The following is a 22819-nucleotide window of genomic DNA, read 5'->3' as shown; positions in this document are numbered from 1 at the left end:
TAAACGCTAACTCACAAAATCGAAATCCACATTCGAGAATACAAGCTGAATAAGTACCAACGGATGGCTCATGCAATGACGGGTGAGAATGATGCATCTCCCATGTGGTAAGTGGAGATTCATAAGGGGGGTTGTAATGGCGTTTATGTCTTGATTTTTCTTTTTTTCTTTTTCTTATCTGGAAAAGAAAAGGTAGGTTACGTCTTCTCGGCGAAGCCGGCAGTGTCATATGGATAGCTTCCGATTCGCATTGGCGAATCGTCCCGCGCTGGCCTGATGGTGAGATGATATGACTTGGATGTTTAGTCGAGTCTGGTGAGTTATTGGGGCGTCGTCTTGTTCCTAGTTCGGGAGATTGATATCTTATTGGTGGTTGGTGAGAGATGAGATTTCTGCTTGCATTGTGTTGAGAGGCTGTGCGCTTATACGAGTCGAGTGTTGATCTATTGGGGTTGAATGCTTCTTGTACTATACACCGTAAGTTTTGAAATACAGCATGGAGAATGTTAGATTATGGCATCTCACGCATCTCACAGGAGACAAATCAGTAGATGCGAGAAAGGTTATGTTGCAATTATAAAATGATGAAGTCGTTGTTGCATTTTTGCTAATTCAGCTATTTGAATCTCTTACTTCCTTGAACTTTTCTGAACGATTTCCCGCCTCGTATCTCATCAATACTTGCTTCATTGATCTCTCTCTCTCTCTCTCTCTCTCTCTCTCCCTCGCTCCTCTCTCTTCGCACCCAACCTATCTAAACATTCCAACCTGACATCCCCACTTGTTCGACATAGTCAGTGTCAACCATTCCGTGAAGGGGTTGTCGTCTCTCGCTTCGATTTTGGGGAAAGTTTGCAGAAGACGGATCGTGGTATATGATGCCTCTATCGTCGTTGTAAGTTTTATATTTCCATCTGGAATTATGAAGCAAAGAATTGTCCCAAACTCAAGATCAAGATGCGAAGAGAAAAAGAGTAAAAAAAAACATACCTGTCAGTGCAAATTGCTGTCCAATACAAATACGTGGTCCTCCACTGAACGCGATATATTCCCAGCTTGACATTATAAGTTAGTGAAGTTTCCTATCAGTGAAAATAGAGATCCAGCTTCAATTACATACACGACTCTCAATTTCTCCCACCTCTCAGGTCGGAACTGATCGGCATCTTCTCCATAGATATCCGTTCTTCGATGCAATACGTAGGAACTCCATTGTACCAAATCTCCCTTCTTGACCATGGTTGGAGATTTTTCATCAGGCCCGCCGCCTCGAGGAAGTACCGTGTCTCGTATTGCAACACGACTTGTGGTTGGGACAATGGGGTAGAGTCTCATTGCTTGGGTATGTTAGTTTTGTGCGAAGCGAAGAATACGAAGCGATGAACAGACGAAGCAATTCAGGAAAAAGAAGAAAGAAAATAAAGACTAACTTTCATTAATACACCATTTCAAATACTTCATATCTTTGATCTCTTCAAAAGTCGGATTTCTTCCTTCTAGACTCATAACCTCTTTCCTTAATTTTGCAAGGACATTCTTTTCACGTGAAAGTATCATGAATAGAACGGTAAGTAAACTTGCAGTAGTATCACGTCCAGCGAGTAGAATGTTTAGTAACTCTGCTTGGATTTTGGAAGCGCTTTGGCCGGATTTGGCGAGTTCCTCAAGAAAGATGTAGCGGTCTTGATCTGTGGATTCCGATTTTTGAGGGGGGGAGGAGATCTGGAGAGCGAGGGCTTTATCTACGTAAGTGCGGACGTAGGAATGGACGTATTTTAAAGAATCTGAGTATTTTTTGTTGGGGAAAAAATTGGCGAATTTGCCCACTAAATGTTGGTCAGTATCTTGCATGTTTCGTGAAAGCGTGACGGTTAAAAGGGGAGTGCTCAGAGATACTGGCTTTACTTACGACGAATTTCTTTGCTGGTTTGTTCACTAAGCTGGAAAAGTCAGTACAGTTACTTTTGATAGATGCTAATAACGCCCACAACTTACATAATCGTAAGCTTCCGAGTATCGATGCCCAGGCGAATCAGCCTTTGTTTCGTCCAACGTCTCAGTACTTTCACCGAAAAGGAATTCCGTAGCTAAACCTCCAACATCAGTACATCATATTCCCATCCCACCATCATCCATTCCTCTCTCTGCCCCCCAAAAAAACTCACCCGAATCAATCGTCAACATAAAAAACAACTTTGACAAATCCACCGTGTCGCCATTCGCCGGAATTCTCTTGATCAATTTCTGAATATGTCTCTCGAAAACACTCAAATCAGCAACCTGACTCCTCACAAAGTTTGGCCGCAGCATCGCTCGAGAGTGTTCCCAGTCCTTTCCATCCAATATAAAAACCCCCTTTCCAAAAATAGGCATCATGGCATCTTTCCTCCGCGATGCCAGTTCATAATCTTTGAATCCGGTAGCCAATATTGTTTTGATATTTTCCACATCAACAGTGTTGATCATTGTCGTGCCAAAGAATAAAGAGGAGTAGGTATTCACGCCGAGTGATTGGAATCGTTTCTGGTATGTTTCGATGAATTTATCTTTTCGTGCCGCGAGAATGTTGGAGACGACGAGGTCGAATCCGTAGATGGGATCTATGTGAGGGTAGGAGGCGGGAGGGAGACAGTGGTTTTGTTTGGCGAATTTCCTCCGTTGGTAAGAGAGGATGATTTTAAGCATGAGAATGTAGAGGAGAAAGCTGCCGCTTAGGATCAAGATGATACTGTCTCGGGTGGGGTTGCTGGTGGGGAATTGACTCATGATGGACGGCTGAATGATCTTCATATTGGCCATGTTGGTAGATTGTTTTGATGGATGATGGATGATGGATGATGTGTTATTTAAAGACTGAAGACCGACACAGGGAAAGTGCAAGAGCAAACCAGACACACCACACGCTGCTTTTCCCGGAATATAGCTGCAAAAGGATTGCAAAATCGTCTTGAATCAAGCATAGACAAGACACAAATTTTCTGACACTCAAATAGAAGAAAGCTATTTCACACCCAGCCACTTCATCCAAGTGCTCAAAGAGAGGGGGAGGGGTTCCATTTATACGTAAAAAGTGCAGCACGACGCTAACTCCACCTTTCTGTGATGTGGAAAGTTCTTATTATTTTAGACTTGTTATTAATTGTCCAAATTTGTGACAGCACCTGAAGACCCCCTCACTCACTGTACGGAAGAACCGGGTCACCAAATCACTCAAAATCAAAGAAATAATGTCCTCACGACGTCACCTCACAGAGCCCACTCACTACATTACCGAGCGGTCCTCGGCAACAGTCCTTGCGACGCTAGGGCAAACTCCTTGTAAGCCGGACCAATGAACCTACATCTTTATGAATCAAACCAACCCAATCTAATTAGAAGCTTTCTCGATAACATGATTTATTACCGAGTGGTTATTCTCCTGTAGACCGAAAATGCATCTGTTTCACTCCCTTTTAATTTTGACCTCCTACGTTGTGTGATTTACAGTACTAGGGCACAGCTGTTTGCCGAACACCAAAATTGCACCAAAACTCATATAAATCATTTGTATTTTATTAAATGGATATAATATATATACTAATAAATCTTATATCAAATTACTCAGTTTCATTTGAAATTTGAGAAAAGAAATACCATTTATTTTTAAGATTTTTATTCATTATGAAATATATATAGAAAGTTGATAGAAATTGAAAATATTGAAATTTATTAATAAAATAAGTAAAAATCAAGAACTTTTCTTTTGATATTAATTCAATTTTATAAATATCAATATATATTTATTTTAAATTTATAGAATTTTGAATAGTATATTCTTTGTTATAAAATAAAATCATATTCAAAAATTTAATTAAATTCAATGATTTTAAATATTTCTTTTTTATAATTCTAAATAGGGCAAAATGTCTGTTTTTAGTGTGATTTTTGAAACCGATGAATAGTTGTGCATGGTTACTGTAAGCCCCAAGTGCGTCCCCGCACCTCGCTGTCGCTATGTAGTGATTCACCTCCAATCGCTATGCATAGCTATTAGGTTGACTATGGTATATGCGAAGGCTTTTCTTGTGTGATCTCTACCACCTTCTACTCTTTTACAGCAGGAGTACAAGCGTTGCATGCTGAAGACTAGAGATGCCGATCGCTAGGAAACCAACTTCCGCCTAAGGTTACGTCCACCCAACTACGAAAAGTATCACATTAGTTAACTTCCTCGAATCAGAGCCAAGTCTGTCAGTTCAGTTTAGATTACATTAAGTGAAACAGATTCTCATCATTTTCGTTTTCAATCTCAAAATTCAGTTTATTGTATTTAATTCCTCTCAAATACACTTAGTAAAAGGTTACCCATCCACAACACAAGAAAATGTAGTTAAAAAAGATTTCCCTCATCCGTCCGTCCATTCCATTCCATACATCTATCTACGCTCCGTACCCCCTATGCATTTCGGGGGAGATAAATTGATAAAATGCATCCCACAATACAAGAAACAATTTCGCATAGCACCGTTTGCCCACCCGCTATCACAGTGCACTAAGAAGCCCCCCAGAGTCCATCGAAAAATAATGGCCAAAAATAACTCCTTCGCCTGAAAAGATATCATTAACTTAACCCCCAAAGAACGACAAACAATGGCGACAGTAGACGGAAGGAACTATGAAAATTGATAAATGGATGAATGGATAGACGAATGAAGAAAAGTATAACAAATGAGATAGGTTTGGAAGTTGTCCTGGCAGCCGTTAGACATTCTTTGCCGAAAATGAAGGTGGAAACGGGTCTTGTTTTTTTTTTGGATCGAGTTGGGCGAAAGTAAAATTCAAGAAGTGGCATGAGTTCGTAAAAGTTTTTTATAATTGTGATTGCATCTAGACAACTGATCGTTGATTAAGAAATTATGTCTGTTGAGTTGGTTCACTAGGCCTTTGGCTAGTTCGGCTTGGAGCACGATGTGTCTGTCCATAAGAGCCAGATGCCGCACTCATAGTTCGGCGACCTTTTGGAGTCTCATGATGAAGATGTCCAACATCATGTTTGCCTATCACAAAGTTAGATAGATCTTTGGATGCAATATTACATTTAAAACTTACCATCGCAACATGCTCGTACGTTCTCTAATCTGTCAGATTCCCGATCCTCTCTTTCGATTTGTTCTCTCAAATCCTCAGCACTATCATGAACCTCACTAGCTTCATAAATGCTTTGGGCCCCATTAACACTTCGGCTCCTTCGACCAGAGAAAGATTTACTTCCATCGCCAGGTAATAGGTAGCTGCTAAGTCGAGAGAAAGTGTTTGAAGCTAAAGTTGGCCTTGATGATCTTGAGGTTAAACGAGGATGCATGGTAGAATACCTTCTATCCTTGCTTATTGGCGAGTCATTACGAGTAGTCCTACTGTTGTATGAGGAAAGAGATGGAGCTCCTCGTCTGCTACCTAGGTGTGCATGACCATATCCAGGATTGAACTCATCAACATCTTCACTTGTCAGCGCTCCCGAGACTTCAACAGTATCAGAAACGGCATCTTCTCCTGTGCGCAGAAGTAAGTATGATAATGCGTTGAACCAAGTTTCATGACGTTGTCCTGTGCTAGCAGTAAATTGAACAGTTCGACCGGGTGTTAAGATAACCAAGCTCTTACGATGTAATCCAGGTGGCATGGGATTATCATCAGTAACAACTCGAACAGCTTCAATCGCTACACTCTTTGCCTTTAACTCCGAACGACCAGCAGTTGAAGGATCTCTATCACTCCAATACAATGTTCTTGTGTATGGATGAACCCAGAAATAACGTCGGTGACGATTTTCTGACATTCCACCACGACCAGCTTTGCGAGTATACTTCCAAAGATACTCACCAATCATGGTTTGAGTAATAGCATTAATCATCCTGGGATCAGTACTTGGTTCTACGCCTTGTGGCATTGGAACTCCAGTACGTAAATTGAAGCGAGTATCCACCTCAGATGCGAATGAAGATACTGAGGAGTGCCTTGATCTTCCTGTGCCAGTTGGAGAGTGTACAACATCACGCTCAGTAGATTGATTTCTATACTTTGAAGTTGAGATTATCTTCATAGATCCGTGAGCTTGAGAATTTGGGGTCTTGGGTCGATTCTTATGACTAGATGGTATTGGAGGAGGACCCATGGCACCTGTACCCGCGCTAGTGGAGGATCCGGTACGTTTTGGCTGTTCTTGATGTTGTTGGTCTTCAGGAAGTGTAGTGAGTTGTCTGTGATCAACTGGTCCATTTGCAGAACCTGTACGTTGAGCAGCAGCAGCAATGACTTGCTTATGATCTGAGGGTAGAGGTGGGTGAATGCTTGTAATTGATGCATTCCTACCACTTCCGGAGCTTGTAGGTCTTCTCGCAGTCATGGAGTCCACGGAAGATTCGGTGTCAGGACTCTTTGCTTTTGAACGACCAACGCTGCCAATACTCTCTTGTGACTTGTGAGATTTGAGAGCTACAGGGATGACAATAGAGTGTGGCAAAGATTGAACATTAGACTTCTGTCCGTCCTCTGTGAGAATGGTATCCTGCCTCGTACTCTTGTTGAGCAGTTGGTCGATTTGTTCTGCTGTCAATGCAGTTTGGGAACTTTCGTCTGTCATCGCAACACGAGGCTTCTTGGGAGATCGTTCGGTGGTATTGCCCGATATTGATTTAAATGGTCGTTGAGATTCTGGTGTTTCTGCTACTGGCGATTGGTTTGGCGATTGACGAGTTTCATCTTCAGCAATAATTGGCGCACTAGGCTGCTTTTTATTCCAGCCACCAAAAACGGAACTCATGAAGCCGGTCTTTGGTGTATGTGGCTCATCTTTCGATCTGGACTCCTCTGACTTGGGTTGATCTATAGATTTAGTCTCCACAACAGGAGATATGGCTTCTGATTTATCTTCAACAACAGATTTACTTTCCGAAGCTGGGAATCTAGAGAGCATAACACCGTCTCTCTTTGGACTTTTTGGAGTAGGAGGTGCAATGGGTTCCGTATCAACCGATTGGATGGTAGAGAAACCCAACCCTGGAGACATTGAAAAGTAATCGAGTCTTGGTGAGCGTTTTGGAGTAGATGGGAGAACATCAGGTAGAACAGCAGGTAAAGTGGATGGTTCTGAGCGAATATCCTCAATAACAATTGGCTCGACGTGTTCAGATTGAATAGTGGACATCGTCAATGGCTCAATCGGAATCGGCTCGGCGTTGATCTGCTCTGAATGGATCGTGGATAATGTCAATGGAGCAGCTTCTACTGGTTCAACTTCTGGAATTGGTTCAGCTTCAATATGTTCAGATTGAATTGTAGACATCGTCAATGGATTGGCACTCGAGATTGGAGGCGATGGGAATTTGTCTAATTTTTCGTCAATGAGTTCATTGTCATATTGTGAACTCATATCGCTGTATGTTGTAGACACTGGACGTATTACATCGTGCTGTGGTTGAACCTTTAGTAAACCATCTGCTTGCTGTTTCATTTGTTCATCGTGCCATTGATGAGCAGCATCAGACATTGGCGGTCTGCCCGGATATTTGGAAGAAACAGGATAAGCTTCTTCCGTTAGTTTAGACTCGGTAGCCTCAGCTTCTGGAGATGTGCCAGACGTCTGAGGCTCGGTGTGTGGATGTGAAACTATTGACTGGCTTTCCTTTATCAGGGGCTCGTTATTTGAAGCATCGATTGTAGGTTGAACAACTTGAGAGTTAAATTCAGGTTCAGGTGACATAGCTCGATCATGCTCTTTATTAAAACCTAATGCAGCGGCAACACCGCCAGCAGCTCCAAGTGCGGCACCGGTAAGGCCTGACAATATCGGCACACTTGTCGTTTGTGTATTTGGCTCTGGCTCCCAAGGATCGGTCATCATAGCAGAATCGATCATTGGTATTCTTGGTACTGGCGGTATATTAATCGCAGCAGAAACATTCCTAGCGGTGCTGGGTCTCGATGACTGTGGAGTGTTACCCCTTGATGCATAGCGACTAGGAGGACCAGAAGCAACAGATTCATCATCACTTCCTAATTCGCCCAATTCTGCAAACAAGCTTTGTCCAGCCGGCTTAGGAGGACCGTGATTATCATCGACAAAGTCAATTGGACTTTCCGCTTTAGCGTCATCGCTAGCAACACGTGAACGACGATTGCCATTTCGGCTGACTTTAAGTCTTAATCGTTGTGGATGGATACCAGGCGTCTTTGCATCTTCGTACATGTATTCATCCTCAGATGTTGAAGCAGTGCTTAGGAAAGAATCACGGTTACCAGCCTTCGATAAAGCAATGGATTGACGTGAAGCCTTTGCCCGAATAGTACCGCCCTTCTCTGTTTCTGTGTCTGTATCATCCGCGCCAGTCATATCTTCTACACCAGTCTGGAAATCTTCTGTCTCTGTAGAACGTTCATTTGCCGTTTCAAAAGCATCACTTTGTTCGGTGGAGCTTCCAAAAAGGTTATGAGAAGATTTGGCAATGCCAGCTGCCATAGAAGCTGCAATAGCAGCACCAGAACTAGCTCCCATAGAGCGGGCACCACGACTAGGACTTGGTTGTTCATGATCATCCTCCCAGTCAATGTCCTCAAAGTGATCTTCTTGATCCTCTTCAATCAAGACTTCACTTCTACTATTCCTAATACCACCAAGTTGGCCCACCTTGAATGGCTTCTTGGCTTGAATAGGAGCATTCTTTCGGGCTCTCCTCGGTCCAGGGGAGTCTACCTGTGGTTCACCTCGTCGCGCCACCTCAATCTCATCTCTAGCCTCTTGCAACATACGCTTTAGTTCCAACTTTTCGGTTTTCTCTCTGTGAATGTTACCCTTCAGGTTTTGAATCATTCTATGGGCGTGATGAAGAGAGCTCTTTAAAGTTTCCGATTCTAGCATACTATGTCTAGGAGTCATTTTGATCGGCGACGGAGGTGGAGAGTGTTCAGGGGTGTTGTTATCGGTTGTTGTCTGAGGTTCTTCCTCACCACTACCATTAGACGCCTCACCCTCTTCTACTCGTCCTCGATGATGTGCTACTGCTCGCGCGAGCTCTGAATTTTGACCCATCAATTCTTCAACCTTCTTCTGGAGAGCCCCCTTTTCGGTTTCGAAGATCGTCAAGCTTCGCTTAGCAGTTCCCAATTCGACATCAAGATGCTTTACTGTGGACGCGTGTTGATCTTGGAGTTTCGCATGAGTTAACTTGATCTCGTCCAATTCCTTTTGCGTTGCGCTCTTTTCGGCCTGTAAAAGGCTTAGGTTCTGCGTTAACCTCTTTTCGCGTTCCGAGGCCTCTTTCTGCGTAGCCAAATGTTCATGAATTTGGGTTTCTAGGTTCCAATTCTCGTCCTTGTATCTATTTTCGCTCTCATCAAGACTCCTCAAACGTTGAGTAAAACCTTCAGCTTCGATTTCCAACCTAGACTTTTCGAGCGCAACAGTCTTAAGAGATTCTTCCTTCTCTGCTAGAAGTGATTGTAGATGCCGCACTTGTGCCAGCAAGGAGGTACTAATTTCTGTCGCGAATTCGATATCATGTACCCTATTCGCAGGTTGATTTCGCTGCTTTCGACTGGGAACATTGAATTTGGAAGGAGAAGCAGTAGCAGTTGTTTGACTTTCGAACTTGGAAGGGCTTGCGGAACGCTACATTGTGTTAGTAATGGTAAATTTGATGTAACCATGAATCTATCTATACCTTATCAGTAAAAGGCGATGACCCCATCTCGCTGCTGGGTACTCTTGACTTTGGTAAGAAGGCTCTAGCTGTCTCCCTTCCAACTTCATTATATTCTCTCTCAATGTCAACCAATTTCTGTCGCAACTCGGGGGTGATGTCTCCTTCACTCTGTTGTTTCTCAACTTCCTTCAAGCGCTCTCCCAAATCTTTTCTCTGTTGTAGAAGGGTTGTGCCGAGGTTTGAAGCCTCCTGGATTCTTCGTTCCGTCTCTGCAAGATGTGCTTCTAGCGCTCGTTTGGCTTGTTCGGGGGATGTTGAAGGGCCAAGCGCAAATAGTTGTTTATCGAAATGAGAAAATCGGTGGCCGCTCAAAACTGAAGGAGGAGACAAGAATGGATCATTGCTACTGCTACTATCTCCAGCGTCGGACAGTATTGACGGATGATCCGTCGCCAAAGAGGTCGACATTATGGTGACCGCAATTTTATGTGCAGGAAAGGATAGAATGATTTTGAATTAAAGACAAGTCTTGTAGATTGAGAAACCCTCTGCGCCCAGGTAGGACTTGGGGCCCCTCGAAAAGTGCCGGACTAATTCGTATTCGTAGATCGGAGGAAACAAATGCGGTACCAAGATTAATCTGTCCGACGAGAATAAATGACGTTGCACCACAGGCAGGGTGATTTGTAGTGGTATAATAAGTAGGAGGAGAAGTAGAAGTAGAAGCAGAAGTAGTATAATGTATGTTGTATGTTGTATGTTGAACCAGCTTAGTCCGATCTTCGATGTGTTGATCGGGGAACTTGAGCAATCTTGGGGAAGCCAGGGGCAAGAGGTTCGCGTGTTGATATATGATCGGTGCCGTACGGATTTGAACCGCCTGGGTACAGGATATCGGGGGGTTTCTTTTTTTTGCTTATCTTGACGCGACTAAAGTGGTAAATGTGCAGCAAATCCAGCAAATCCAGTAACTTTAAATCTTTTATTGGCACCTTGATTTCAATGGTACGGATAGCAGTTGGAGAAAAACCGTCAAAGCGATCCGTTCAAAAGAAGTTTAAACAAAGGTATCTTGAGCCGGGACTGACTGGACGAACAGGAAGACGAAGAGGAAAAGAAGGGGAGAAATTAATTAAGTAGGAAAATAATGAGTGGACTGTGTTGTATGAACACGCAAGATCACAACAGAGAGGTGAGAATGTAAGGTCTCTCTCTCTCTCTTTCTCTCTCTCTCCCGGTTGAATGTCGTGGTTCGAGGGGGAGGGATGAGCGAGGTTCAGGTTCACAAGTTCTTCTCGCTTCACTTCAATCAAGAGGCAAAACTCATGACGGTCAAGGATGCAAGAGTAGAGTGAAGTAAGTCTAAGTCTTAAGTGAATTTGGTTAGAAGACCGCCCATGTATTTCTAGCGCTGTTTTATGTTTATGCATTTGTTTATTTTAATTGTTTCCTTTTGTGTTTATTTATTCCAGCGGCATAGGTAGATAGACAGGTGGGTAGGTGGGGAGGCAGGTATGTTCTTTCATTCATTCATTCACAAGTCCATCCACCTCTTCTGCCCATCTCAGCCAATGGCACATCCTGAGATTGCCAATTGATTGTTGTCAACAGCCTCATGAGCCAAGTGGGATAGCGAGCTTCCTATCGCAGAAGCCACTCTTCTTTACGTGTATGTTTCCACTTCTGCTGTCCGTAAGCCATTGGACAACACCCAAACGTCAGGAACAACAAATGCATCCAAGCATGTCGATTGGCGTGAAGATAAACAACGCGTATCCAAATCAAAATAGCAACGGGGGAGAGGGCAACACCATCCATCACACAAAAGACTTATCAGCCAAACAACGTGTGCCTGGGCTAAAGAGGGGGAAACGTCAACTATCGGAAAGGCTTGCATCAAGGTTTGCATAAGAAACTAAAATTATGATGAGGATTCCATGTTTGTTTGGAGTGATGTTTTCCTAGTGTGGCACTCGATACTTGGGATGAGAAAGAAAGTTATACCTTAATGCAAGCTAATCCCTTGTACCAAATCGAGGAGAAATGCTGAATCAATCTAGCTGCGGGCCGACACTCTTGCAAGTTACCAGTGACCATTCGATGGCATTCAGGATCCCTCGTGTACAGGATCCATCTTCCAGGATCGCACTTGAAGCAAATCCATCCAATCGATCCATGGATATTAGCGGGAACACCAAGACCTCCCAAATGGAATGTTCTAAAGCTTCCCGTCCCGAGGTCTCGCGAATCATGCCTGAGGCTGCAAGCGGATAAGGCTGATTACCTAATAGTGTGGCTTGATAAGCTCCAGCTTTGACCTTTCTTAATTTCTCAGCCTTTTGTGAATACACAGACGAACTCACTCATCACTCACATAGAACGGACATCATCAACTGATCCATCAATTGACTTCATCCATTGACCTGGTCAACTGACTGCATCAACGCACCATCAATTAGCTTCATCAAAACTCAACACGATTTAAAGAGACAAACAAACAAGCAAACCATGGATGGTGCCGAACCTTCTACAGCTGCTCCAAATCCTCCACAACCAGTAGCTATATTCAAAAAGAGATCAGCAAAAGGGAAGTCCAATTTTCGCAAAAGAGCTGCAACGCCACCGCCTGCAGACAGCGACGATGATACATCAGGATACTCTTCATCAGAAGATGAAAGTGGCCGACGAATAAAACGAAGAAAGAAGAATACCGGCGCCATAACCGCATCATCTACAAACAATAATTCATCGGCTCCCTCCGATCTCTCCGCTACAAAATATACTGCATCTCACAGCACTGTCATTCGCGCCTCTGACGACGCAACTAGAGCTAGCAATTGGTATGATGAAAATGCGACAGACGCTCTATCAGCCAAAAATCTTCTAGGCACATCCCGCTCGAAACCTTCAACAGGAGATATCCCAGATGGAACATACAAGGGTTTGGCAAACAGCACGAAATTCATACAAAAGAATCCTGACGCCCCCAACCGCGTCGTAGGACCTGTCAAAGCACCAACCAATATTCGCACCATAACCGTCACAGATTTCGCGCCAGACGTATGTAAAGATTACAAGACGACCGGATTCTGTGGATTCGGAGACAATTGTAAATATCTACACGCGCGAGAAGACTACAAAGCAGGTTGGCAGCTCGATAAAGAATGGGAGAATGTGACGAAAGGAAAGAAAACTTTAGGAGGGACGAAAATTGCAAGTGCGGATCGCAAAGGAGATGAGGAAGAGGAGGAAGATGATGCGTTCTTGGAGAATATACCATTTGCGTGTATATTGTGTAGGGAGAAATATAAGGATCCGATTATTACGAAGTGTGGACATTATTTCTGTGAGAGCTGTGCGTTGAAGAGATATAGGAAAGATCCGAGTTGCGCAGCTTGTGGGGCGGGAACAAGTGGTGTTTTTAACGTGGCAAAGGGGTTGAAGAAGATACTGGATAAGAAGAGGGAGAGGGCGAAGAGGATTAGAGAGGAGGCTATTGCGAATGGAGAGGAAGTTAGTTCGGAAGAGGAAGAGGAGTGAAGGCACTATATTTACATCATTTTTGTCGTCGGGCGCATACGCTATAGTTGTCCAGAAAAACTTTGGAAATAAAGCCATAAATGCGATACATACGATATATGAACGATCACAGAGCACAGCGATTCAAAAACAAAAAATCCCAGTCTGAGAAGCAGGGTGCAGATATACAAATACAGCAGGAGAAATCCAGATGGATAATATATATCCACTAGCTAGGCTAGCAAATAAACGAATCAATTGATGAGTGAATGGATGAATAAACTCATGTAACCAAATTCATCAGAATTCAAATCTTCTCATTGATTTTCATTTCATCTCTCCTTTCTCCTTTCTCTCTTCCTCGCTTCCTCTCATACCCATCTCCATCCCCCCTCTTCTTCCTTCCACCTTCACTTCCTCGCACGTACGCACGCACGCTCACCCCCTCTCCCTCACGCCCCTACCCTCCATACCTTCAAACCTCCAACCCCATCGGAATCGTCGGACAAGGTAACGCAACTGTCTGCCACTCGGTCCCACACGCTCCATCACAAGTCGTTTTGCAATCTTTGTTTTTGGGGGGCTTGTTAGCTTGTTTTCTTGGGGGTTCTTTTGGGGAACTTTTGGGGGAGGGGGGAGGAGAGGAGGGGAAGAGGAGAGGAGAGAAGAGGGAAAGGAGAGGGAAAGGAGATAAACGAAATACAATACAACACATAACAATCAGGAAAATAGCTCAGGAATATGAGAGAAGAAGAGAAAAATAAAAGAAGAAGAAAACTCACTAGTCACAGTGCCAATCGAGCCCCCACACCCACAGTTTATGGTTACGGTCGAGAGGTATATACACTTTTTGACCACGCGGTTAGTTGGTTCTTCTCTTTTATCTTATCCTTAGCTTTTGTTTCGTGTTTTTCTCTTCTCTTTTCTTCTCCCCATCAATACCCCATTTCATTCACCAAATTCCCCAAATTCCAAGAACAAGATTAGGATACGAGCGTAGAAAAAGAAGAAGAAAAACTCACATCAGGACTCGTACACGGCCCCCCAACAATCGGCGCACACGAATCCCCTCTCGTGATCGTGATGCTTTCGCAGCTAGGAGCTGAAGTGATGATTGCCGTTGTTGTTGATGTTGTTGTTGGGACCGTGATGACAGTTGTCGGGGTGTGGATTGGACAGGGGAAGATGCAGTTTGTAGGGTAGGGGGGATAGTAGGGACAGGAGCAGGTTACGAGGTTAGGGGTGGTGGTAGGGGTAGTAGTAGGGAGAGTCTGAGTGGTGATGCTTAGGGTAGAGGTCGAGGTAGGGGTATGAACTGGACAGGGCGGATTGCAATAAGTGGGGTAGGGAGGATAGTAGGGGCAGGAACAAAGTGTCGAGCCACCCGTTGGTATTGTGAGGGAAGTTGGGGGGTCGATGATGGGGGTTGTGGTTGTGCTGGGAGTGGGAGAGTTAGCGATGGTGGTGGAGCAGGATGTTTCGTGGTAGATTTGATGGCCGATGTAGCAGGTTTGCGAACAGGCCGAGGGGCACGGGGTGTAGAGGGTGGTGGTTGGTACGGAGTAGGGACAGGTGCAAGGGACTGTTATAAAAGCATCGGAGATGCAGAAATTTTGGGAGCAGGATGTTGGGGTTGTCTGAATGTGATTTGTGTGAGCGAGGACAGAGGTTTTAGATGAAGAAAAAAAGGAGATTGTTTGGGATGAATAGAGATATGTGGGTTAGAAGATAAACTTACTGGTGGACAGGAGGTATGAGAAGTGGAGATGGTGATAGTTGGGCAAGGTGACGAAGGAGAAACATATGTCGGGGTGGTTGGAGTGAAGGTGCATGGGTTGACTGTGACCGTTTTTATAGATGGTTTGGAAGCTATAGTCAAATGAAGGACACTATGGCAAGTTATACTATCAGTTGACTGAATGCTAACAATGATAAAGAACTTACGAAAAGAAAATGAGATAGATCAAGTTATTCAATGAATTCATTCTCGCCATGATAACCAGAGAACCAGAGATCTTTTGAATAAAATTCTTACGAGCCAGCACTTGTTCAGTGATCTAAAAACACTAGAACCATTTCTTCGACGAGAATATTCCTTAGCTTTATATGTTCCCCCTCACCCCTCATCACAGAATCCCTCATAGCTTAATTCAACCCTTTCTCACACACGAAGAGGACTGCGGGGTAAATCATAACCTAAAAGCAATCTTCAGGCAGAAAGCGTGCAGCGTTACAATTGTCAGACGGCAGACTCCAACTTGTGGGGATACGAGGTAAGTTATGTCTTGGCTACTTGAACGAACAGAAGGGCCTCGTCTAGTTTCCCAAGTATGAAAAGTAGGCAACCTCAACATGTACAATCTGTGTCACTTGCTGCAAGGGGTACTGACTTGCAGCATTTTTTAATGAGGAAGATCTCGAAACCTTCTAAGCCATGTGATGTCATGATATATTAGCAGGAACGTGTGACATTGAAGTTTCAAGATACATGGATAAAAGATACTCCCATTTATGAATGAATCTGTGGAGTGAGATGGGTGAAGATCTTGGCTGCAGATTCGTATCCAGAACGCCACACGGGGGCATGTATGAATCAGATGTTCCTCCACCAATACCTCATAGATTGCATGAACGCCGACAACATGTTACACTTAACATATAGTTGCATAAATAGGATTGCGTAGGCATCTCCTATCAAACACAGCTCGAAACTTTTCGGATTGTATTTACAATTTGGATCGAAATAGGATCCGTAGAATAAGACCTCTTACTCCTGGATGCCGGAGTTCTAAAAAGATTGTGAATTGTTCATCTCTGGAGAGAAGAGCGATGTTTGGAAATCTATTGACAATTTTTATACTCAGCCAGCCAAAACTCGTATCTGAAAGCCAGTTTCTATCACAAGTATACTAGAGTATGTGCATGAGTGATTTCTCGCACCAGTCTCGGATACCTCTTGCTTCGAAGCCAAACGACATTCCACATAACCACATCTCGGGTGTTGAGCAAATGGGGATCTTCTGGTAAAGATATGGTTCGGTGTATGACTGAAGCAATAGATCTGCATATGTTAGAAACCTTGTGGAGCAATGTGCCATCATTTTGACGTCGTCTATAGAGAAAATGTGGCAATATGTTTCAGCGTGAGTCCACCATCAGAATTTCGGAAGATGGCAACGAACTACTATTCAAAAGTCAGTCTGACAAGTAGATCAATACAAGAACTGTTGATATAATAGACGTGGATATAGCAGCCTTCTTTTGTGATCGTCAAATGGTTCAGATATTGTAGTTGCAAAGCTCAAAGCTCTAAGCTCTCCGAGACTATACTGTTTGTATGAAGCCAGTAGAAATACACCAGATGATAAGGCGATAAGGCTAGAGCAAGCTCAGACCATCTCGGCATTGGGATTAGATTAGGATGATTCACACGTGGGATTTGGGTGTGTGTGGCTCGGGACGTATTTCACGTGCTGCTCAAGGGTCAATCGTAACTTTTGAATGCGGCCCGGAATATAGGGTAAATGGGCCATAATTGCATGCCCTTCTTGGGTCACTGGCTAGGTATCTGTAGATGGAGATGGATGAGCCAATTTCGATATTCCAAGATTGTATGGTTTCGCAAGGGAATAGGAGTTCTGAACATCAAATAAAAATATGTGATTTCGTTTGAGAGTTATTAGTTATTTGGTAAGTACATGTCCTCTCGATTAGAAGACGCCCGGTGCTTGTACACAATATAAAGTCTAGTCTATCTTATTGTATCCACGAACTTCATCGTAGTGTTGGTACGATATTGCATCTGGCAAAAAGGGGGATTGTGAACTTATGAAGGGGCTAGATCGAGAAGCTGGGCTTATTTCAAAATCTGAGCTATTTTCAATTTCCATCTAATTACCAATGGAGAGACTATTTCGGAAGAAACGATATAGCAAATTTCATACATAAATCTAAAAAGGGTTGCCAAAGAATCAACCAGTCAGTCAGTCTATTGATCCAATAAATTGTTTGAGGCAATCTCGGCAACTGCGATGTCTGACGACCATTTGATTGATGGGCCGTCGAGTGATGTTTCTGGAATGCCTGAGAATTCTTAATTTGCATACCCACCCCTTCTGCCCTGGTCGTGACTTACGTCTTCCACGTCGATTTGATGTCCAACCGGATGTACTCTGTATGCGTATAGTAATAGCATCAAAGTGAAGGAGAAACAACGGAAGGGAGATTGCCCAGACAATGCTCTCTCGTTGCATAATTCAGATGTAGAAATAGTTTTCGTTGGAGATCCACTTCAGACAATACCGGATTGGCAGAAAGTGGATTAGCAATAAAACTTCTCGCAGACCGTTGGCTAGACAAGCTATTTGGAAAGAGATCGAGCTTCGACGTGATTCCTGCGAGGGAGATAAATCTTGATTCTGTCTTTCATGCACAGGTACCTGATAGGTATTCTTCTTATGACATCCTTTCGCTCCTCACATATCGTGTGTTCAGTATCATCCAGACTTCCCATGCCATGCCATGCCACACATTACCATACCGTACATACACACATACCGTTTCACCTGTAGATCAACATCCCACCCTCACTAACTGATGATGAAATACTGGCAGGCGCTTAAGGAGGGGTCTTGGGATTTTTTTTTTATCTTCCCCTCTTTGTAGGCCAAAGCCCTCTGATAAGGATCATAAAGTGTGCGGAGACCAACACAATCCCAGTCTACTTTGCGTACGTCGTATATCTAGAATCTCTCTCTCCTCCCCTGTGCAACATAATACAGCCTTGAGATCCTGCAGCGTCCTGTTTGTTCTGTCTTCTTCTTTGCCTTACCTACCTAGGTAGTACTCGCATTCCCCTTCTCCCCTGGCCCCCCAAAATACAGGAACAGAAAGATTTGATGCTCAGTGATTTGTATGTGATTGTGGACATTGAGAAAAAAGCCAACTTGTCAAGAAAGAGAGAAGAAACCGTAAACCAACACCAACAAGTGAGTTGAATCATTAAAGCTTGGGAACGGGAACGATCCAGCAATTGGTAGACCGAAATCCTTTCACTCACACTTACACTTTTATTACTTCACTACAAGGAACTTTTTTCATTCGCTTGCTTTTTTCAGCTAGGCGAATTTGGGGGAACCACAAAATATATTGACACGACAAAACTTCCTCGAATTCTTGAAGTGCTCAAGTTTTTGCGGTTCTCCGAATCCAAGACAAACCCCCCAAATTATTTTATTGAGTTATTTTCAATAGATAAGCAAAGATGGATGTTGCCGTCTTGCGAGGTCGTATTGCTTCGACACTTGATCCAGATGCTGATACTCGTCGGCGCGCTGAACTGGACTTGAAATCAGTAAGCATTCCTAGCAAATTTTATTTCCTTCTACCTCTAACAGATATTGAACAGGCAGAGGAACATCCCGGATTCACCGACGCTCTTCTTGACATATTACAAGCAGAACAAAATCCTGCAGTTCGGTTATCAAGTATGCAAACTCCTTCGCAATACATACCCCGCTGTCGGCAGATGCTAACGCTACATTGCAGCGGTTGTCTACCTTAAGAATCGCGTTACGAGAGCATGGCTACCGAGCGAGACCCAGCCCAAGCCGATGGCCGACGATGAGAAGGCTAGATTCAGAGATCGACTCCTCCCTTTCATTGCCTCCTCCCCACCACAAATTCGACAACAACTCGTCCCAGTCCTTCAAAAGATTTTACATTATGATTTCCCAGATAGATGGCCTTCCTTTATAGAAATGACTGTTCAATTATTGAACACAAACGATGCGGCATCAATATTCGCCGGTTTACAATGTCTCCTCGCAATCTGCCGGGTTTTCCGTTTCAAATCGGGGGAGAATCGCGCAGATTTCGATGCAATTGTGGAGGCCACATTCCCAAGGCTTTTGACAATCGGACAGGGTCTGGTCAATGAAATGAGCGAAGAGGCAGGAGAAATGCTTCACATTGTTCTCAAGGCATACAAACATGCAACATTTGTATGTACTTGTGCCTGTTTTTTTTTATATTCTTAAAAGTGCTGACAATAATAGTTCGACTTATCTGCCTCTTTGCGCGAACATACAGTAGTAGTCGGCTGGTGCACATTGTTCCTTCAAACAGTCGCAAAAGATGTTCCAGCTACCGCTTTACCTGAGGATGAAGCTGAGAGAGAGGCCAATCATTGGTGGAAGGCCAAGAAATGGTCATACTTCAATTTGAACAGACTCTATGTTCGGTGAGTAATTTACAGGTAATTAAAAATATATACCACTAACACTTCTTTAGTTATGGCAACCCCACATCTTTGTCGAAGGGCAACGGAGACGATTATGCCGCATTCGCAAAAAGCTTCACAGCCAATTTCGCACCCGAGATTCTGAAAGGTTACCTTCAGCAGATTGAGAAATGGGTCGCAAAGACAACATGGCTCAGCAGACCTTGTCTTTCATATACCTTGGTCTTCCTTGATGAGTGTGTTCGACCAAAGCAAATGTGGGCTCATTTGAAACCACATCTCGACAGCCTTGTCACCCATTTCCTTTTCCCTGTTATGTGTCTCTCGCCCGACGATGTTGAGAAATTCGAAACCGACCCAGAGGAATATTTACACCACAAATTGAACTTTTACGAAGAGGTGTCAGCACCAGACAATGCCGCAACCAACTTTTTGATCACACTCACCAAAGTTCGCAGAAAGCATACTTTCACCATTCTTACATTTGTTAACTCGATTGTGAACGAATACGAGGCCGCGGGAGAGGGACAGAAGAACCACATTGCAAAGGAGGGAGCTTTGAGAATGATTGGAACTTTGTCCAGTGTTATCCTAGGAAAAAAGAGTCCAATTGCTGAACAAGTGGAGTATTTCTTGGTTCGATATGTCTTCCCAGATTTCAAGAGCTCCCAAGGATTCTTGCGAGCCAGAGCTTGCGACACCGTTGAGAAGTTCGAACAACTCGATTTCAAGGATACTCAGAATCTTCTTGTCATATACCGAAACATCCTTGAGTGTATGGCCGATCCAGACCTTCCAGTTCGTGTTGAAGCCGCACTCGCATTACAGCCTTTGATTAGACATGATATCATTCGCACAAGCATGCAATCAAACATCCCACAAATTATGCAACAGTTGTTAAAACTTGCCAACGAGGTTGACGTGGATGCACTGTCAAACGTTATGGAGGATTTTGTTGAAGTATTTGCGGCAGAATTGACACCTTTCGCAGTGGCATTAAGCGAACAGTTGCGGGATACTTATTTACGAATTGTCAGAGAATTATTGGAGAAGAACGAAAAGAGAGAAGATGATGAGTATGGCGATTATTTGGATGACAAGAGTATTACCGCACTCGGAGTTTTGCAAACAATCGGCACTTTGATTTTGACCTTGGAGAGTACTCCTGATGTTCTTTTGCACATGGAATCCATTTTGATGCCAGTAATCAAGGTCACGTTGGAGAACAAACTTTATGGTTCGAACCCCCTTTTCCTTTGTCTATTTGAGACTTGCTTATACTAATAGTCGCAGATCTTTACAATGAAGTTTTCGAGATTATTGATAGCTGTACTTTTGCTGCCAAATCCATCTCGCCAACCATGTGGCAAGCATTTGAACTCATCCACTCGACTTTCAAGGCTGGCGCTGAACTTTATCTCGAAGATATGCTTCCAGCTTTGGACAACTTTGTTCAATATGGCAGTGCTCATCTCGTACAATCACCACAATATTTGGACGCCTTCTTTGGCATGGTTGCTGATATGTTTGCTGATGAGAAGGTTGGAGGCGTTGACAAGATTTGTGCATGCAAGTTGGCCGAAGGCATGATGCTTAGTCTAAGAGGTCACATTGATCAATACGTTTTGCAATTTGTTGACATGGCCATGAGAACTCTCACAAACACAGATGTCAAGGTCAAGTCATACAAAATTCATCTCATGGAAATGGTTATCAACGCAATCTATTACAACCCAGCTTTGACTTTACACATCCTAGAGCAAAAACAGTGGACCAACAAGTTCTTCAGCTTGTGGTTCGCAAGCATTGATAGTTTTACCAGAGTACACGATAAGAAACTTTCAATCGCCGCCATTGTTTCTTTACTCACCCTCAATGCCGATCAAGTTCCAGTCAGCGTTCAACAAGGCTGGCCTAGATTGTTACAGGGTATTGTCAGATTATTCCAAACTCTCCCCACGGCCACAATGAACCGTGAGGAAGCTTTGAAAGATGATTTCCCAGGAGATGGTGAGGGATATGATGATGATGAGGATGATGAGTGGGCTGGTGATGACAATGCCTGGGGAGAGGAAGGTGATGAGGGAGATGAAGAAAACGACATCAAGGATGAAAGTAGCGCTTATCTAGAGTTTTTGAGCGAAGAAGTAAGTGATAATGATTTTGACTTTGATTTAAACGTGCTTACAAAATTTTAGGCTTCAAAATTCAGTAATCTTGAAGATCAGGACTCGGATGATGAGCTCGGTGAAGAGAGTCTTCTTGAAACTCCTCTCGATAAAGTGGAGCCATACCAGCTATTCAAGAATGCCTTGATGAGTACGTATCTCTTCAAAATATGATTAAGATGATGTACTAATTTGTATACAGAACTTCAGCAAGAACAACCTCAACTTTATGAATCACTTACTACAAATCTCAACCCATCCGAGCAAGAAATAGTCCAAGGTGTTATACATCAAGCAGATGTCAACGCAGCCGCGGCAATCGCATCAGCTCAAATAGAGGCACAACTTGCGGCAGGAGTAGTCAATGGAGGAGCTTGAAGAAGAAAAAGATTAGATTCGTCGTGATATCATGTCGAATAATTGGAGTGGATTAAATGGTTGCTCAAGCGCACGTTGCATTTGGTTGGCGTTTTTTTTTTGATATGAGAGATATGAAATGAGGTTCCAGATTTGGATTTCATGATATCCTTACAGGTACGAAATGATTATGGAAGTTGCATACCCTGGGATTTTAAAAATCATTTGGTATTGCGAGGAATGGAAGTTGATTAGGGTTGTGAGATAGGGATTTCATCTGACTAGGTATGATAACGATGATGATGAGATGAATCTTATCGATTGGATGGATATCAGATCGAATTTATATGAGATTCAGAATGGTTAGGGTAGGTATAGTACATTAGATTACTTTACATCTTGAAGGACGACTTTAGTCATTAGACGTTACGTTCCAATACCATATTCGAGAATAAAATTTTGCTATTAAAGAGGGATTTAGTATGTTTTGTTTGTGATTTTTGTGTGATGATCGTCTGTGGATTTACAGAGGTGTAGTTCTTGAATTTGGTGGATGGATGGTGAGATGTATAGTAAGGTTGGTAGATGGATGGATAGAGGAGGTGAAAAGTAAGTGAAGTCAAGTCACGAGTATATCATACGCTATTCTCTCTCTCTCTCTCTCTCTCTCTCTCTCTCTCTCTCTCTCTCTCTCTCTCTCTCTCTCTCTCTGTTTCATGCACTCTATCTCTATCATTATTATTATTTTCCATTGAGAAAGAGGGAGAGAAAGACAAAAGGAGAGAATGAAGAGAATGATAAGCGAGGATATGAGAGACAGGGAGAGAAAATTTGAAAAATATTTTGTTTTATAGCTT

At 43.2% G+C, this 22819-nt stretch overlaps 5 protein-coding genes across 5 annotated transcripts; 2 read left to right on the top strand and 3 right to left on the bottom strand.

The window, feature by feature from the left end:
* Positions 1-566: 566 nt before the first annotated feature.
* BCIN_08g05200 (hypothetical protein) lies at positions 567-3034 on the bottom strand. The gene is made up of 7 exons (XM_024694706.1): positions 2166-3034; positions 1996-2087; positions 1910-1940; positions 1431-1826; positions 1121-1337; positions 991-1055; positions 567-884 (listed from the first exon to the last, which is right to left on the bottom strand). The coding sequence occupies exons 1-7, from the start codon at positions 2797-2799 to the stop codon at positions 751-753; spliced, it is 1569 nt and encodes a 522-aa protein (XP_024550498.1). The 5' UTR covers positions 2800-3034; the 3' UTR covers positions 567-750.
* Positions 3035-4255: 1221 nt separating this feature from the next.
* On the bottom strand, positions 4256-11011 carry BCIN_08g05190 (hypothetical protein). Its single transcript, XM_024694705.1, has 3 exons — positions 9696-11011; positions 5089-9643; positions 4256-5036 (listed from the first exon to the last, which is right to left on the bottom strand). Exons 1-3 carry the CDS (start codon positions 10143-10145, stop codon positions 4894-4896), a joined length of 5148 nt encoding a protein of 1715 aa, XP_024550497.1. The 5' UTR covers positions 10146-11011; the 3' UTR covers positions 4256-4893.
* Positions 11012-12020: 1009 nt separating this feature from the next.
* On the top strand, positions 12021-13406 carry Bccwc24. The gene has a single exon (XM_024694704.1). It carries the CDS (start codon positions 12186-12188, stop codon positions 13215-13217), a length of 1032 nt encoding a protein of 343 aa, XP_024550496.1. The 5' UTR covers positions 12021-12185; the 3' UTR covers positions 13218-13406.
* Positions 13407-13482: 76 nt separating this feature from the next.
* Positions 13483-15359, bottom strand: BCIN_08g05170 (hypothetical protein). Its single transcript, XM_024694703.1, has 5 exons — positions 15141-15359; positions 14935-15085; positions 14219-14833; positions 13979-14042; positions 13483-13763 (listed from the first exon to the last, which is right to left on the bottom strand). Exons 1-5 carry the CDS (start codon positions 15188-15190, stop codon positions 13672-13674), a joined length of 972 nt encoding a protein of 323 aa, XP_024550495.1. The 5' UTR covers positions 15191-15359; the 3' UTR covers positions 13483-13671.
* Positions 15360-17860: 2501 nt separating this feature from the next.
* BCIN_08g05160 (hypothetical protein) lies at positions 17861-22438 on the top strand. The gene is made up of 8 exons (XM_024694702.1): positions 17861-18549; positions 18604-18682; positions 18744-19198; positions 19253-19437; positions 19488-20674; positions 20731-21584; positions 21636-21756; positions 21808-22438. Exons 1-8 carry the CDS (start codon positions 18460-18462, stop codon positions 21981-21983), a joined length of 3147 nt encoding a protein of 1048 aa, XP_024550494.1. The 5' UTR covers positions 17861-18459; the 3' UTR covers positions 21984-22438.
* The last annotated feature ends 381 nt before the right edge of the window (positions 22439-22819 follow it).

The sequence above is a fragment of the Botrytis cinerea genome, chromosome 8 (genome assembly GCF_000143535.2).
Source record: "Botrytis cinerea B05.10 chromosome 8, complete sequence".
Lineage (NCBI taxonomy): Eukaryota > Fungi > Ascomycota > Leotiomycetes > Helotiales > Sclerotiniaceae > Botrytis > Botrytis cinerea.
This window is presented reverse-complemented; position numbering and strand designations above follow the sequence as displayed.

What these genes read in the sequence shown, in the direction of transcription:
- BCIN_08g05200 (XM_024694706.1), bottom strand. Translation starts at nt 2,799, where the DNA reads ATGGCCAATATGAAGATCATTCAGCCGTCCATCATGAGTCAATTCCCC. An exon ending in TGGGAGAAATTGAGAGTCGT is followed by an intron (nt 1,056 to 1,120) that starts GTATGTAATTGA and finishes TATAATGTCAAG; the next exon opens with CTGGGAATATATCGCGTTCA. An exon ending in ACAGCAATTTGCACTGACAG is followed by an intron (nt 885 to 990) that starts GTATGTTTTTTT and finishes CAACGACGATAG; the next exon opens with AGGCATCATATACCACGATC.
- BCIN_08g05170 (XM_024694703.1), bottom strand. Translation starts at nt 15,190, where the DNA reads ATGGCGAGAATGAATTCATTGAATAACTTGATCTATCTCATTTTCTTT. An exon ending in CTCATACCTCCTGTCCACCA is followed by an intron (nt 14,834 to 14,934) that starts GTAAGTTTATCT and finishes AATCACATTCAG; the next exon opens with ACAACCCCAACATCCTGCTC. An exon ending in CTCGATTGGCACTGTGACTA is followed by an intron (nt 13,764 to 13,978) that starts GTGAGTTTTCTT and finishes CCAAAAACAAAG; the next exon opens with ATTGCAAAACGACTTGTGAT.
- BCIN_08g05160 (XM_024694702.1), top strand. Translation starts at nt 18,460, where the DNA reads ATGGATGTTGCCGTCTTGCGAGGTCGTATTGCTTCGACACTTGATCCA. An exon ending in TTGAACAGACTCTATGTTCG is followed by an intron (nt 19,438 to 19,487) that starts GTGAGTAATTTA and finishes ACACTTCTTTAG; the next exon opens with TTATGGCAACCCCACATCTT. An exon ending in ATTCAAGAATGCCTTGATGA is followed by an intron (nt 21,757 to 21,807) that starts GTACGTATCTCT and finishes ATTTGTATACAG; the next exon opens with AACTTCAGCAAGAACAACCT.
- Bccwc24 (XM_024694704.1), top strand. Translation starts at nt 12,186, where the DNA reads ATGGATGGTGCCGAACCTTCTACAGCTGCTCCAAATCCTCCACAACCA.
- BCIN_08g05190 (XM_024694705.1), bottom strand. Translation starts at nt 10,145, where the DNA reads ATGTCGACCTCTTTGGCGACGGATCATCCGTCAATACTGTCCGACGCT. An exon ending in CATCGCCTTTTACTGATAAG is followed by an intron (nt 9,644 to 9,695) that starts GTATAGATAGAT and finishes AACACAATGTAG; the next exon opens with CGTTCCGCAAGCCCTTCCAA. An exon ending in CGTACGAGCATGTTGCGATG is followed by an intron (nt 5,037 to 5,088) that starts GTAAGTTTTAAA and finishes ACTTTGTGATAG; the next exon opens with GCAAACATGATGTTGGACAT.